General features: G+C 31.2%; 1 protein-coding gene across 2 annotated transcripts in view; it reads left to right on the top strand.

Annotated features, from left to right (window-relative positions):
• LOC129963704 (inverted formin-2-like) overlaps positions 1-18,299 on the top strand; it is a 117,444-nt gene that overhangs the window by 38,455 nt on the left and 60,690 nt on the right. For both annotated transcript variants that reach the window (XM_056078220.1, XM_056078221.1), the window contains one exon: positions 9,844-10,227. In XM_056078220.1, the coding sequence (XP_055934195.1) occupies positions 9,844-10,227 (384 nt within the window). The remainder of the gene's footprint in view (positions 1-9,843; positions 10,228-18,299) is intronic.

Consider the following 18,299-nt stretch of genomic DNA (forward strand, 5'->3'; position numbering starts at 1 on the left):
TTTCGCACAAAAAATTTTAAAGCAACTGTGAAGCATGGTGGTGGATCAGAAATGGTCTGGGCTCTTTTCAGCTACTGGCCCAAGAATCCTACATTTTATTGAAGAGAGAATGGATCAGAACGTATATTTCGAAATTTTAAAGAAAAAATACAGCAATGTGTGCTGAAACTTTTTCTTGACAACAACTGGGGATTTTATCAGGATAATGGTCCGAAAAATCCTGGAATTTCTGGCTTCTATATATATCCTCAAGTCATAGACACTCCACTGTAAAGTCCCCGATATAAATTCCTTCAAAAGTTTATTGGAATATCTTTAAAAAAAATTCCGTGAACACGCTATTTCCTGTAAAGATGAATTGAAAAGAGTATTGTTGCAGGAATGTGAAAATATTAAACCTAATTTTTGTGTAAAATTGGTGCAATCAATGCCTAAACGTCTTAAAATGGTTATAAAATGCGAAGATTTGCATACAAAATAAGAATTCATTTGAAACATTAACTAGCTTTTAAAATCTTCTTATCTGTCCGAGTTTAAATTGTGCATTATTTTTTGTTTTTTGCCGTAATTTCTGATTAAAATGAATTAATTTATAATTTTTGTTATTTGTTTTTATAATTTCATTAAATATACTATTGAAAATTCATTTAACTATGTTTCTTATCATTTTTAGTTTGTAAATTTCGACCTTATTAGTATCTTTTCTTTGATGCCCGAGTTTGGCGTGGAGCATGTCAATTTAAAGTGCATTCTTACTTTTGAAAAGTGTTATTCAAGAATGGTAATGGGATTGATTTTCGTCAAGTTACGACATCGCATCAAAAGTGATTGCATTTGTCATCTAACAAATGAGAGAAAGCTGCTTAAGGTGTGTATCCCGATAACTCGTAAAGGAAATGAAATGAGCTGAATCCTTCCGTGCCCCCCCCCCACGTAAAAAAAAAGCGTTTTTGAAAGTAAGTCGATCCGACCACGAAAGCGATTACTCTATAACACATACGCTAGATGTATCAAATTTGGTATCCAATCTTCTCTCCAAAGCTGTTGATATGTTTCTGATTTTGGGATCGGTTATTGGGAATAGAGATATCCGAAAAAAAAAATAATAATCGATTTTTCTCTCTGCAATATAAAACGCCAAATGCACTGGATGTGAAAAAAAAAATCAATGGAAATAATACCTCGGCGGATTTTTCTTTTTTGAAGTAGTAAAATTCATGCTTATAATTATTCTTTCTGCAACTGTTACACTGTTTAAAAAAAGTCTCAGTACCTACGTGCACAAACAACAATATACCCATCGCTTCGTTTTCACAATTACGAGTACCGACATCATTGGAATGATAAATGCATTTGCTCTAGATAAGAATTATGATAAGAATAGCAATAATAATCGTCTAACAATGATGTTTATTCTTCCCCGCTATCTGACGCAACATCGCGCGAAATGGTGGTTCTGTCACCTACCCAAACGGGCTGATTCAACAGCCATTCATGGAAAATGTGACTGCTTCGCATGGTGGGGAATTGCACTCAGCCGTCCGTTTAAGGTTTATATTGAAGCTCATGGAATGTTAGTATGTAGTCATTTTCGAAAAGTAGAAACAACTAACTTATTATTAGACTTGTGCGCCTTGCGATCTTGAAATTTAAATATGGATGATTTTATTTTTTCAAGTACTTAACATTGTTTACTACAATGCAGTCTTGACAGTTATGTTCACTTAATGTATTTAGGTAAATTGACAGTATACTTTTCTGTAATTTCAATATCAAATTATAAACTTGCTTTCAAACAACTATTTTTTTTTATTACTATTCTTATTTTGTTCAGTAGTATCCTTTTTTTCATTTTTGGGATAAAATTGTAACAGCAAATTTAATATGTACCTGTGCATATACTTTGTAATTTGAAGTGTATGAGTAGCTATTTAATTGTAAGTACATTAAGTTTCATTAAATAAGGTACCCCAATATATGAAAATGGTTTGGGCTTCTATAGAGAGGTATAATAAAAAGTTACAAAAATAAAATTTTTATATGGCCCTCATATCACGGTAAATAAAATGTTTTTCTTGCACTCATCTATCTAGGAGCAAAGTTTCATGTTTCTATCTGCAGAACTTACTTAAATATTAAGAAGCAAATTTATTGACATAGAAAATTTTTCTATACTTCTGACCAGTGTTTCAGAGAAGTGCTCAGATTTTCAAGGACAATGTGCATATCAAGAAAAATTATTTGAAGAGCAGAACCAGAAAACAAAAATGCATTCATGAAACTTTTATTATATTTTAAGAAATGGTCCGATAATACATTAATTGATATGCCTACAAATTTGCTAAAAATGAACACCTCTCTCCAACTATACAAAGTTGCATTTTTTAAACATTTTTATCTCGGATATCTCTTCTCGGGAACCATTGAAGCCGGTACATCATTTTGCAGAATGGTAAGAAGATAAATATTTTCCTGATAAATTCAACTTAAAACAATTATATATATATATATGTAATGATATTTTAAACTTTAATTTCAACTTAATTAATTTCCAACATTTTATCTTAATTTAGCCCATAGTAACTTCATTCTAAAATATTCTCTTATTTCGTGATCCAATTCCACTTTCTCTACTTAATTAATTCAAGGGAAGCTTCATAAAATTGCTTAGTCAGCTAAACGCCGAGATACTTTCACACGCTCGGCGTGAAGGGGTAAAAATGTCCAGTAAGCACATTCTTTCTTAAAAGATCCCTGTGTTTCCCTTACATGTGATTGACATACGTCAGAAATCCCTATCAGAATCTTATTAATATATTGGCACTGTGAAGAAATATTTTCCCTGTCAAAATCTAAGGTTATATAAGGCGAGGGATAATTTATTTCGGCCCTTCTTCCCCACTCTGGCTTTTGTACTACGCTGTGGCGGACGTAATGTAATAATTATGCTTTCTGCTTGTTTATGACGTCTGCTTGTAAATAATTATGCTTTCCCGATGGATTAAAAAGAAGTTAAAAAGATAAAAAGTCTCTTCACTGCTGGTCACAACTGCATTCTGCTCACATAAAATAATATTACATATTAAAAAGCCGACAGGATTCGAATTATATATATATATATATATATATATATATATATATATATATATATATATATATAAATCTGATATATATATATATATATATATAATTTAAACTGAATTAATTTCCTGATTTTTAACTCGATTCAGCACATATTAACTACATTCTAAAATATTCTCTGATTTCCTGATCTCATTCCACTTTTTCAATTTAATTAATGCCACAGAAAAGCTGCGTAAAAATGCTTTCGTCAGTGGTTTCCGAGTGAAGGGATAAAAAATTGCTGACGTAAACAAATTCTTCTAAAGGATCCCTATGATTCCCTTGCGTATGGTCGATAGGAAACCCCTATCAAAATCTCACAGTGTATAATCACAGGAATAAATTTTTCATTTCGTCGTTCTGTATTGGCGTGCTCGTCGCTGCTGATTGTGCATAACTCGAGATGCAATAAAGCGAAGTTAAAAATTCAAAGTGTCTTCCCTTTCTTCAGCCACGATTCTGCTTCAAAAATTATGTTTGCATGTATATATATATAGCAATAAACAAGTCTTTGTATCAAGTGAATTCGTATGCATTGCTTTTCCGAGGGCAAAGGATAAACAATCCTTGCGCATCAAGTTTATCATTCATGACATAAAGAAAGGCGTTTGGAATTCGATGGCGAAAATCGAAAGCAGATGTTGCCAAAACGAATTCATTCTTTAGTTGAGTTCTGAGGTATGTACTGTCTTTCTCATTCACTTGAGACATATATTCTCATCCAACAAACATCCATTCAGTTTAAGTAAGAATGATCAGATTAAATCTTGATAATTAAGAAATGAAGAATTTCTTTACAGAATTCAAATCCTTCTCAAGTGAGGGATAAACGTTAAAATTATAAGTTGCTAAGTTTTAAATTTTTATTTCTTTAAGCAAATGAATTCAACATTTGTGTAAATGTTACCTGAGCCACGTTGGTTATTTGTAATCCTATAATAAAGGTACAGGTAGCGTATCTCCGCGGTATTATCTCGAATTGCATCAATCGATACGTTTAATAGTGTAGTAAGTTTTACTGAAGTGTCGTTTTGTTCAAGATACATTCGAGTTTCCGGAAAGCAAGGGAAGTCTTATCGTAGGGAAGGCAGAAATGGAGGTGAGTGATGTTATCAGATTTTGGCAAATCGAAGCAGTTGCGCTAAGCGAAATTCATCGCTGATTGTTGGGGGCTTACGGACGAATGTTTTGGGTTGAAAGGAAAATTTTTGGGGCCAAATATTAAAAGATAAACAAAATAATATGTAAAAAAAATCCGAAGGAGGAAAAAAAAACAGACCAATAATTTAATGAGAACTGAAATCATTGGTTTCGGATTTTCCTTTCTTCGGAGCCTTTAAATTAATTCCTAGAGGAAAAGTGCTTTGCGGATCAGGGGATTTGAAAATAGCCCTTCTGAAAAATGTCAAGCAACTTGATGTATTCGAAGAACGATAGTACCAAGAGGATGTTGAAACTAGTGCCTCAATATTTACGGAGTTTATGTCAAAAAATGCACAGGCGCGTGTAGTTTGGATGAAATTATTTCTTAAGCTTGGTCTTGAATTATTGCTATCAGTGTCATTTTGCCAAGTACCTTTATTATCGAATCACCCACGCACTTCCTCGTGGTCTCAACATGATTTAAGTAATGACACAATCACATTAATATTTTATCTGCTTAGAATCCGCCGTCGCTACTCATCATATATAATCCTGTTTCATCCTGAATGGGCCGAATGTATAGAAAAATGCTGTTGAGGTCGTGAAAGTTTAAAAATTCTGAACAGTTTTACAATGAAATCCAGAGATTTAAAATATATTGGATGAAACACACGTTAGCGGAATTCTTAATAGAAGAGGAACACTCGTAACACATTTATGAGTTTAGCACATTTTTGACGGACATGATGAGCAAGAAAAAGTCAATGGAAAATTATTATTAATGTTTATAATACTTGATTCAAAGAATGAGGGGGAAATGTTCAGTGATTTTTCGCTAAAATCTCAACTGCGTCGAATTTTCGACACAGATTCCGTTTCCTGAGAAACACATTTGATTATGCATATGCAAGTAAAATGATTCACGTTATTTAATATTAGTTGCCTTTGTCAAGCAGCTGGTTCTTTGGAATTATTGCTTACCGAAAATTTCATCTGAATCTTTCATACGTAACTAATTCTTAATGGCTTCTTCAACAAGGTATACAATTCAAGGTATATCATTTTTAAACTTTCCATTTTTAAAGTCATGTATCTCGCACTGTTTTAGGAGCCTTATTCTATTCTGTTCATAATGTTATTTGACTCCTTCATTTTCTATAGTCTTGGATAAACTTTGCATTTTAATTTCAAAAAAGAAAGTAATTTTCACTTAATGCAGTAACATGGTTGTTAAATCGAAACTTTCGTAAAAAATATATATAAACAGGGAAAACTCTGATTTAATATAAAAAATATTCAGCGCACTGCAATAAAAAAAAGAAAACCTCAAATTTAAAAAAAAAGCGATGCCATAAATGTACTTAAAGATGCGCGGATTAAAAAAACAGAAATCACAATGGTGTCAATTCTCCCTCACGTGACATTTATCAAATGGCCCACTTGCAACGTTTCTGCGCCAATTATCCGTAAATTTATTATGCTCCGGTCGTGAAACCGATGTTTAAGAACAAGATTGATATGGCGTGTCGCTCTAATCAATTTAATCATTTTTAGTCGAGATTTTTTTTTCCTCATTATTTCTGCATTTTTAGTTCAGAAATCTGAATCACGTGATCTTTTTAGGTATTGGTAATAAATATTGTTTTAATTAATATCTAAATTACTTTTTAAAAATTAGATATTATTGATTATTTTTTAATATGTACCCTAGTATTTTGGAAAAAAACACCCCCCAAAACTTAATTTAGAATCACCTGATCGTCGTGATTCTAATCGTCGTATCCGATTTCGTGAGAATGGAAATAAAGTTCATTTCGACTCCACCCATATGAGTCTTAATAAACCAGATCATCAGACAACATAAAAAAATTGACCAGTTATCATGAGAGTATTAATTTACATCGAAATAATTATCAAAGAAACACAAGATGATTTATAATACTTAAAAGGGGAGAAATACGGTTTATACAATTAATTCAAATTTTAATTTTATTTTACACTAGTCAATCACCTTTGGGGACCATCTGGTTCGCCGGGGATATTGTTTAAATTTAATCAGTTAGATATATGTTAGAATAATCGTTTAGGTATATTTTCATATTCATGATTCTGTCAAGCATTAAAACCTCATTATTTAAATTATCTGACATATGCGGGGACCAATCCCATGACATCACAGAATCAATAAAAATGTAAATGTCTGTTTCATTTATCTTCTAACTTTCGCAGTATTTCGATTTCACTTTTTTTTTTTTGTATTCGTTTTGTAAATTACTCAAACTGAATCCTTCTTCCTAAGCAATGGAAGAAAATCCCACGATTCAGTATTTGACGAAACAATGGAAACGGTTTGAATTTCTGGGGAATAATGTAATCTATTCTTGAAAATTAAATTTAAAAAAACTGTTTTAAAAAATTGCCGAAGTTCGAAAAAATTTGTCAGACTATAAAACGTGTATCATTAAAAATAGATTTTTTTTTAATGTTGGAAGGATGCATAATTCGTATTTGTGCAAGAATATTTTCAGAAGTCATCGTGAAAAAACAAGAAAATTCAGTTAAATTTTTTAATTAATCAAAATCCCAGCCCCCCTCCTCCCTTAAAAAAATCCCCACTTCTGTTGCATATTTCCATTCTGGAAGGTATATTGGTTGATGGAGTTTATTGGCGCAAGAACCATTTTTGATTAAACTGCACCAATGTATATTATCAGAAAAAAGAAAACCAAAGTACATATATTATTAGTTATTTTTCTATATTTGAAACAGTTTCCAAGTATATTGAAGCAAAAAATAAAGAAAGAAAAGCTATTTTAATCTACTACCATTTGTTATTTTTCAGATCAATATAATAAGATTTAGTATTATTGCATAATAGTTTTTTTTTTTTGACTACCGATAAAATACGAGAAACTTTTTCTTTGAGTACTTTACTCAAATTATTAATTTCTGTACGACAACGAAGATTGTTACAACGTTCATTTCGTGTTAAATTGAAAGCTAAATATATTTCGGCTGCTACGATACCCGGTTGAAATGCAGTACAAGCATCACCCTTGTTTTTAATCACCGTTCATTTAATTATAGCATCTACTAAGCTGTCTGAGTTGCTTTCCGTAGGAAGAAGTATTTTATTTCAAATGTGAGATATTTTGATATTTCTAGCATTGAGCTAGTTCTAAAATTATTTTATTGCATTTGTTGATCTAAAATTAGAATTAACATTTGAATAGACCCTGAATTAAAAGTGAATAAAAATTGCTCTGAAAAATATTTGTTTAGACAACTTTTAAAATGCAAGTACAATTCCATCCATCAAGTATGATGATTTTTTTTTATTGAATAAACGTCACCTTTAAGTTAAAAACAAGACTCATTACATTGGCTACATTTAAGACGAAGGTCAGGTTTGTAAATTTCGATTTTTAAATGATCATAAATTTGTGTAGCTATGAATATCTTTTTTTATTTTGAAAAAAAAAAAAAATGAAAATTGGAGTAAATCAAAAAATAAGTTCTAAAATATTGCTTTTTTTTTTTTTTTTTTTTTTTTGTCAAGAAACAGTTTAAAGGGTGAATCTTATTCACTTAAATGAAATCGAAAGATAGCAGCGAAGAAATCACAGCATCATGAGGATTAACAAAATATTTTGACCATTTTGAAAAGTCTTATTTCGTATCTACGTTATGTTGTTAGTGAAATTATCGTTTAAGAAAGAGCCATTTTATGTATTAATTGAAAAAATGTCTTGAGTATTTTTTAAAAAAATGTGCAACATAAATAAATATTTTTCAGTAAAATTACTTCCATTTAATCGCATATGTCGAGAGTTTGTAAATAATAAAATTCAATTGTCTGTGAATGGCGCAGTTACAAATATGACAATTTCAGGAACTGATATTTGAAGAAATGTTTACCTACTAAACATATAATTATGAATCACAATAAAAAAAAGGAAAAATTTAAAAATAGTCATTAAAAGTTAGTTAATTTTTATCAAAGTTAGCTAAGTTTCTAATATGTTTAATCGAATAATAGGGTACAATTTACAAACATTTTGTAGCAAAAATTTAAAAAAAGTATTTCTTTTAATTTCATTTTTTAAATGAATATAGGCTATGCTGATGATTAATCATTTGATATTTTGCTATATTATACAATAAAAACTATCAGATATATGGCCAAACTTCGATAAAAAATATGAAGACAACTTTTGATCAATCCAAGTAGTACTTACCTAAAATGTTAGCATTTAAATTAAAGACTCCAAATAAGACTATACAAATAATTATATATTTTAAAATGACTGATTACATTATATTACATTTTGTTAATAATAAAAAAAAGAGCTTTCAAGGAATCATTTGTAGAGAATATATATATATAGTGTTATTTTGATGCTTCTTGACTAAATGAATTTTTCGATTATTCTTATCTTTAAAACATTGATTAAATGTAGTTCTAGAAATAAACTTCTGTCTCAACTAAAAATAACCTAAATAAATAAAGATGAAAGAGTGCGTTTTGGCGCTCTGCAGGGCAGACTGTTTGACTTAGAGCTGTGAGACTTGGCACATATATACTTTGGAGGCTGGGAATGTGCACTTCGGGACGATTTTTTAATATTTTGGTTAGAATTTTATTTGATTGAAAATTAAACAATATTTTGGCGTTTTCGCGTGATAATTTCCTGAAAAATGACAGTAGAAAAATGATTTCTCACAGCATTTTAAAATTTAGACATTTATCTTTTCAATGATGCTAAATAATTTTTCTTTCTATTTTTTAATTAATTTTTAGAAAATATTTGAAGCGTATATTTACAATAATAATTAATGTCCCGTACCAAAATGATTATTTCTGTCAAAATTGTGACGCAATTTGTCAGCGAGATATTTCACTTGAAAATACAGACTGTAAAACGCGCAAAGCTGTTTACAGGAAATTCGATGCAAAATTTAATCACCAGAATTAAATGTTATCAAATCTGGACCAAACCGGGGAAACCTAAATGTCTTTCGACCAGTTTTTTCATGTATATATGAAAGCGGTGTTTCAGAAATAGCGTGATCAATTTCAGTATGTGATCTTCAACTTAAAATTGTTTATAAGTCAAATTTTGGACTAAATCGATCGGAGGGAAGAAATAGTCTCCAAAACGCAATCTCTACTCTCATTGAACATGAAGCTCATTTACTGTAAAAGTGTGCGAATTGGAATGAGCGAGGATAGAACCTGGGAACTTGTGGTTTGCAGTCCAGTAACATGACCACGATACAAAAGCAATTGCTCGGGTAGCGTAGCTGTTAACTGGCTTATAAGCTATTCACTACAAAAGTATGCTAAAAAATCAAGATGAAAACACTCCTTCTGTTTTTTTTAGAAGAATTCTTTTAATGAATTATATAATATTTTGTGTCAATTAATTTTAGTTCAAAATTAAAATTTCATTGTCCTATTTCGGATTTCTTTTGCACACAATTATATAGATTTACACAAATAATAATAAAAATTCATTCAGTTTAAGCTGAAGATAATACTTTTTTAGTGATAATTTTTCTTGTCTGTTATTTCAGAAAATTTTTTGAAATCGCCTGCCTTTCATCCCAATGGCGAGGACAATCACGGCACTCGCTGGACAGCTGGTGTTCGGTCCATCTTCCGCCACTCCCACGCCGGTCGCAGTCCAGGCGACCTAGCCAACGAACTGCGAACGCCCTCACCTTCCCTCTACCTTGAGCTGCGGAAGTGCCTGAAGGATCCCGAGTGGGCACGCTCGTTCGTCAGGGAAAACGGGATTGACACTCTGCTCGAGACCCTCAAGTCTCTGCGGGGAAGGAACCTGGAGGAGGTGCAACTGAAGGTGGAGTGTGGTCAGTGCCTCAGACTCGTTATGGACACCCGGGTGGGATTGGATTACATTATGGAAAATGCGGATTACACGCAAAAGCTGGTCACAGGTAAGAAGAGTTTTTAAAGTTGCATTTTGGGAGGTATCTGGACCAGGACCGTACCGAGAAAGATGGCGCCATTGAGTCCCCCCCCCCAAAAGATTTTAAGATGAATTAGTGTGAAGTAATTTGCTTTGTAAATAGAAAGAAATTCACAAATAAACCTTCTGGGGTAGATTAAATATTATTGGAGTTTTACTCAGAACCGCCAGCTCACCTGGTGGCTAATACGCCCCCTTGCAAATAAATTAAACCTTAACAATTATTCATGAAATATTTTTGAACTAATGTGATCCGTTAAAGTATCTTAATTATCTAATTAGACACATCTAATAATAGAATCGATTTAAAGATATTCGTAAATATTATTTGTTAAAATTGATTTTAATGATGCAATTTAAATCAAATTTGCTTCGTGGTGTTATCCGATTTTTAATTCTTTTTCTTCAATTAAAAAAACTATCTAATCTTAGTTTGAATTAAAGATTTTCGTTGGCTTTTAAACAATGAAAAGAGGGTTAGTGATATTATAACTTGCGAATATTAGATTTTTTTCTCTCTTTTTGTTTGCTCTGTTAATTTTTGTTTTAGGTTTAAATCTGCTATGTGATATTTATTAAGTGAATATAATCATCTGGTACATTTTTTTCACAGGTTTTAAAATTTGCTGTTTTTTTAGTGGGCATTTTATAAACGAAATGTAATTCTTCTTATTATAATAGTTAAGGCATCTTATCTATTAATTATTCTTACGATATGATCAAATACGTTATTTCTAATTAGTTAATAAATGCAATTCTTTAAATAACTCATCGTAACATTTGTGACTTCAGTGTCAAAAAAATCGCTATATGTGTTCTGTTGAATTTTTTTATGGCATATATAAAATACTGGAAGAGGTAATTAATAAATGATGTTTCTCTTGCGATTTACAAAAGAAAATCCGCGATTCATTCTCATAAAAATTATAGCATAATAGCGCTTTATGATAGAAATGAAAAGTTAGCTTTTAGAAAGTCTTTTTAATAAAACACAAAAGATAAATCTATTGTTATAATTTTAAAAATAGTTATGAAGAAGTTATATAAAGTTAACAATCATAGAAATTTGGTTCCAGAACTTTTTTTAAACAAATAATTAAAAGATTTTATTTTTAATCAAATTGAGTCAGCAGCAAATAATATAAAATTTGAAATGATTTTGAATTCTCTCTACTTTAAAATAGAGTCCAATATTTAACTGGGATAAGTTTTCTTAGTAACTTTTGTGCTGTTATAAAATATATATATATTTCTAGACTTAGGGTCCTCTTTTTCATCGACTGAAAGCCAAGAAAATAATTCATATCACAATTATTGAAAATATAAAAAATAAAAATAGAACAAAGATTAAAATCTTTACTTTTTATTCAAATAGAAAGTCACCGAGCTTGAATTAATTTATCAAAATTTCAAGAATATTACTCCGATATTTGTTTAATATCGGAGTAGTATTCTTGAATTGAGATGAGAATGCTTCCTTTTCTTTTTTTTTTTTAAAGTAAAATTCCATCACTGAACTTCAAAACGTAAAATATTTCGAATACTTAGAAAATTTATACTGTTGATTTCTGTTTGGGAATTCGGTAAACTTATATAACAGTGAAAATTTTTTCTATTAAATATTCTTTATCAAATATCGTTCAACAATTAAACAATAAATAAATTTTATAATAATATCTTCTCAAACTGAATCAATAAGCAGGGTAATATCTCAAAAGAAGGAAAGTATCTGTAATATTTTTTTTTATGAAAGAACTCACCCCTCCCCGCAAAAAAACCCCTTGTCAAAATTTCTCTGAGTGATTTATAACGAAACTTGTAACGAAATAAACTCGATACTATTCCCAAAAGGAGTAATAAATATCCAATTAATGGTTTATTTCATCCATGCTATTCTTCATGGCAGCAAATTTTTTTTTTTCGGTGCTTAGCATTTTCATCATCAAGGAAATTTATTCCCGATTCTTTTCATTCATTTCAGCAATTCTAAACCATCTCTTTTTTGCTGATTTATGGGGATATTCCATGAATAAAAATATGTTCTGATGGATTTATAAAGCCCGCTGCTAATTTATTTTTCCTCTCGCACTCTAAATAAGGTGGCCAGAATCAAACAGTACTTCTACGATTCGTTCATATTACAATGATATATCTGTCTGTGTTTATTAATCAAAAATATATTTAAACGCTCATGTCAATTACAGCGATAAAGTTTGAGCAGGAATCTTAAATAGTTATGAGAATTGAGATTAACTAAATATATTGAGATATTAAAACTCCGTTTTAATTTTTAATGAATCAGGGGAATGAGTAAAAAAAATAAATAAAAAAGGTACATTTTTACTTAGGTAAAACTAGTTCTCTTAATTTTGTGCTCTTTCTTAATAGTACCTATTAGACAGAGTTTATACTGTGAGAAGCTGAGCATATTGGGATATCTTTCTTTATGTAAAGGGTTCGATTCTTGCTAGATATCGCAAAATGGTGTGCCTTTTCTTTATTATTTCGCATTTAAATTTTACGGTTGTGAAACTAATCGAGAAATAATCTCACCGAATTTTTAAGTAAAAGAAATAAAGTCTTATTAGAACTTCTAAAACCCTTAGCAGGGAGGAAACTTACAATCTGGAGTGGGCACCTCAAAATGGGGATGGGAAGTTTTCGCAAGTGTGGTTGGGTCTCGCCGCCTCGGTGGGTACCGAAATGGTGTGGAGTGGCTACCCCCTACTGATGACGGAACGTTCCTCCTACGGGAGGTTTTGTTCCGTGGTCGGTGGCCGTTAGGACTTACTCTTAGTTCTAGACAATGCTGTCGCTGCTTGTAGTCATTCAGATTTTTCCGCGTGCCTCTGGATAGATTGGAGTAATCACTTAGTAATACCAGGGAACTTAATGACGAAAAGCAAAAACGATATAGGGACGCTCTAGCATTTTTCAGGGTGCTTATTTGATCAAGATCCATGCATTTTATTTACAAAAGATAAATGTGTTGGACGAATCTTTAGAGTTTCTTGTTACAATTTTGAGGGATAAGAAAGATAAAAAGAAAAATATTTCAAGTTGGTAAGCACAAATAATTATTTCCCTGTTATTACATTGTTTTTATTTAATTAAATACTAGCCACCTTCTTATTCATTGCATTAATTTAATTGCCATTCAACTTTAAATTCGCCAACTCATTTTGGTAAGCGACAGCTAAATGATACAAAAGACGATATGAATCATTTGTACAATGAGAGAAGTAAAATAATTTGGATCGGCATGAGTATTTGAGTTACATTTTCAGGAATCATGTTTTGAATATAATTAAATTATTTATTTTGGTCTTTACATTCAACTGCAAAAATGCTAGCCAGGAGAAGTCTTTAAAAATTATACATTTTTATTTTGGTCCTCCATAATTCCAAATTAAATTATTAAGTTCGTTGTAAAGTGATTCTGTCTTAAATCAGATAAATACAGAAAACATGAAGTCCAGACAAGATTATTTTGCACTAAGTGGAAAGATGATTTTAACATCATATATAAAAAATAGATCGTACAAAACAATTTAATTTTACAGTCTATTTAAAAAATATATTTATTTATAATTAAGAATAAGAAAAAATTGAACTAAAAGAAACTGGCGAAATTAAATAAATAATTTTATTACATAAAGACATTCAAAATGATTTTTTATATCCAACTCTTTAACAGGTGAGAAATATTGGATTTAAAATGTGATGAAATGTTTAAAAAAAATTGCCTTTCATTACGACATGTTTTTAAATTTTATGGTATCATTCGAAAAAACATTTTGTGAACTTTCAGTTAATATTAAATGTATTTTTATGTGATAATATTTTCAGACGTTATTTCTGCAAAACATCAAATTCTTGTTTAATTTTTAATTATTTAAAATTTTTTAAAACTGTTCGAGGTACACATTCTCTCTTCCATCAAAGTATGTTTCTAAAAGCTTTAAAGCCTGTATTGTAGAATACCTACGAGCCATCACGAATTACACCAACGATACATAGAATTTCTTGCATCCTAAGTAGAAATTTGCGTACAAAAATATTATTAGAAGCCAAACAAAAATATAACACTGTTATTTGTGTAAGAATTTACTGCATAAAAAATCAAATGCATTTAGCTCAACTTCATTTGCCTTATTTTTAACTGATTTAACATAAAATTTCTTGATATTAATGCATATGAGGATTGACGCCGTTTGTCTTAATGCAAATTTTCAGTTTTTGTCCGAATTTGTTGAAATTTAGCGTATATATTCTTCGAAACAAGAGAGAAAATGTATCGTCAATTTCCAAAACTTCCAAATAGAATTTCATTTAATTAAAAATTATTCACATTCGTGACGTTTTTCTATGATATTTTCTTACAATTTTTTTACATCATGTTAAAATTAAAAAAAAAAAAATCCTATTAATACTATCAATTTAACTATCGGACAGTTTCTTCCATAATTTTACTAAATGCATTAAGTTCTTTACAGGATTGGTAATTGTTGTAATGGTAAGCAAGCTAATTTCATTATTTTATTAAAACCTTCTACTCAGATTTTCCATTTTATAGCAACATTTACTCTCTTTGATACACTTGCATGCATCAGATCCGAAGTAGATTTCCATTCATCCGCTCACACACATTTTATAAAATTGGTTTTTCAATTGAAGCGAATCAAAGAAAGGTATGCTTATTTTCTTTTATAAATTTTGTGCAAGGAAGTATTCTCTCGCACTGCTTTGAAATGGATACTTTTCATAAAGAGCTAGTGGACGTTTGCTTTTTATTTGTCTCTAATTACAAATTTTCAATTTAATTTTAATTTTGAAATAATTACGATTGTGTCCCCACCCCTCTTAGATACCCTATGTAAGAAAATAAATTTTTACCCTTATATTATTATACCCTTTACCCCCACAGTATTATCATCTGAAAATTTTCAGTAGTTCGTACTTACTCTAAAACGATATTTTTATCTTTCTTCTTGATACTGTTTTTTGCAAATGTTGTTTCAACAACTTGCAAACAACACTTTCTTTTAGTACTTCTTTAAATCACTTCCTTTTAATATTTCTGTCAAAGACTGTGGTGTATTTTTTTTATAATCTACCACCTCAGCGTTCAGCAAACTCCAAGTTCTGAGATCTCTTACGTCAAAGTTAGTTGACTTAATATTTTATTCTTCCGGGAATTCATCAGCATTTAACTCGTTTATGCTCTGAACTGCCCTAAAAACTTAGGATTTTGGAATGGACCTTGTCCTTCTTTTTCTTCAACTGTCTTTAGTACACTCCGCTAGAGTTATGTAAATTCTTTTTTTTTCTTTTCTTTTTTTTTTTCATATTGTTATGTGACAAAATTAATGTTGTGTTACGATTCAAAAGAAGGGAATTATCCCAAAAATTGCATTAATCTGAAACATAATCAAAGCCAGTAAGCCGTCTATTAATCACGGCAGTAGTTAGAAACGGCGTTTTGGCCTTAAGTAGCGCCTGAAGCAATCTGCCTTGACTTAGACAGAGCAGCCAGGCTGACTTATGAATACGAGCCTTCCTCGTTCATCTTCAATATATTTCATGCTTTTGATGCTTATAAGTGAATGCAATGAAACCAATAGTAATCTGACCATTTATATTACAAGATGTTGATATGGCCCTACATATTTAAATCATAGATTTTTTTTCACGAATTTATTTATTGACAGCAAAGCCAATGAAATTTTTCAACTGACCTGACTGCAGCTCATTTTCAGTTTTGCTGTTCTAAGCAGCTACCTGGTCGGAAATCTGCCGTAGCTGAATGATTTAAATTGGCGAGTATGTGAATTTACTTACAAAGGTGAAAAAAGTTACGATTGACTACCCTTTCATGAATGGCTTTGTTTCCTGTCCTCGTGTCGAGAAGAAATTAAATTGTTTGGGGAGAGTATTTGAATTTTAGGGTTTCATATTCTTGTGTTGAGCTCCCCCCCCCCCCTCGTGGGCTGATTCATTAACATTGCTGTATCCGTGGAACTTATATGGATAATGTTGTGATTATTATGAGTATTCAAAACTGGTTTTCTTCGATGTGTTTTATAAACACCTCACATCGTTGCATTTCTCCTAGTCAAATCTGGAATTGTATTTTATCAGTTCGTGAAGGAGACACCTTAATTACTTGTTTAGTTTCCGTCGCAATACTACAAAGTACAAAATGTGCCATACTGTGTACGTATACGAGAGTAGAATTGACATATTCATTCCTATGATTTATATTAAGGACATTTTATTCTATGCAAAGTTACTGAAAGAGAGTTCTTTAGAAGCTTAGTTTCTAGAATATTAAATCTAGTGAATCTTTCCATGAACATGATTAGTAAACTTATTAACTGTTAGTTTAAAGGTGCCATTTAACTTTTAAAAATCCTGGAAGAAAAAAAAAATTGAAATTCTGGATTGGTCTGAAATTCACTCAAATGCACTTTTGACTGAGAAACGGAGCTAGTGGAATAAATAAGCTGTTGAATGAGCATAGATCACTTCATGAAAATTATTCATTTACAAAATGAGGAAAACGAGACGCGCAGGAAGTTGTCGAAATGTGCTTGCCGCGGATAGAGCAATCCTCCCGTTGCTTCCGGGTAGTATCTTTGACCCAGCGTCGCATCGGCATTCAGCAAGTAAACGTGCGCGGAGTACAGAAAAGGGTTAACGACGCTTACTTTTCTCTCGTTTGCTGTACTTTCGACACTTGTATTGTTGCCCACGGTGATTAGTAAAATTGTTAAAATTTTAAAGTTTTCTTTGTGGTGAGGAAGGGAAGCCTTATCTCCAGGGTTCTGATTGGATTGAATTAGTCCCATTTTGAAGGTGCATTGCTACTGTTTTAATAAGGAGCTCGTTTCATGTGAGCTACAGTCGGGGACGAGACTTGAGCAGGGCCGGATTTAGCCCTCTAGCGCCCCTAGACTCATGCAAGTCTCGGGCCTCCTTTCCCAACCTGTCACATCCCATACCAGATATTTTTTTATTGATCATGGTTATTTGATTAAGCAGCTTAATCAAATTTTAGCTTTTAATCGATATGTCATTTGAATTTGAGTTCAGTTTGAATGTAATTACCTTTAAAATTTGACGTTTGTAAGTTAAAGGAAAGCTTACAACTGATATAACCAGAAAAAAATTGCAAAAGAATGTAACGAAATTTCAGGGGAGCCTCCTTCAGCTTTCCTAATAGATGCCTACTTTGCCTATTTGGTAAACTGCCCCTGGATGAAGCTAATGCAATCCTGAATAAATATGCGAAAAGGAGAGGCGTTTGACAACCATGAGAATGTTATCTCGAACTCGCGGTCTTGAATCACGTAGCAGAGTTAAAAGATCGCCTATTCAGCCTTATCCCCAGGAACTTATTTGAAGTATGTGTTTTCTTCACTGTGCTTTGAATTTGTGAATTTCTTTAAACTTTTCAGTGAGATGTATAAAGAATCGCAGTTGAAAGGTTGATGCATAACATTTCATTTTCATGTTTTGTAATTTGTAAGTTTTAAGAATTAATTTAAAAAAAAGAAATAAAAAATAATATAGTTGTTTGTTAATTAAAAAAATCAGCGAGAAATATGGAAAAAAAAAAAAATTAAATGTATAGTGAAACCGCGATTCAACTTTCCTGCATTTAATCTTTTTCCACATATAACGTCATTCTTCATTGGTCGCAAATATTCCTTGCACTAGTCCGAGATTTAACATTATTCTTTGAAATATTTCCCTCATGTAACATTTCTTCCGCGGGAACAGTTCAATTTTCCGAAAATAATCAGCAATAGTAATGAAAGAAAAGAAAAGAAGAGAAAACCTTTCATGCCAATGAATGCAATATAGTGCTTGGAAATTACCATTTCCTCTTTTTTTTTTTTTTTTTTTTTTTGTGCCCTTGGGTTAAAACTGGGAGAGCCACTCCTTATTTCCCCTTATCTGCTTGGTTATGTGAAGGCGAAAGACGGTTACTTAGAATCACGACTGACCCGCACTCAAATATTCAATTGCGATCTG

The sequence above is a fragment of the Argiope bruennichi genome, chromosome 3 (assembly GCF_947563725.1).
Source record: "Argiope bruennichi chromosome 3, qqArgBrue1.1, whole genome shotgun sequence".
In the NCBI taxonomy this organism is placed as follows: Eukaryota; Metazoa; Arthropoda; class Arachnida; order Araneae; family Araneidae; genus Argiope; species Argiope bruennichi.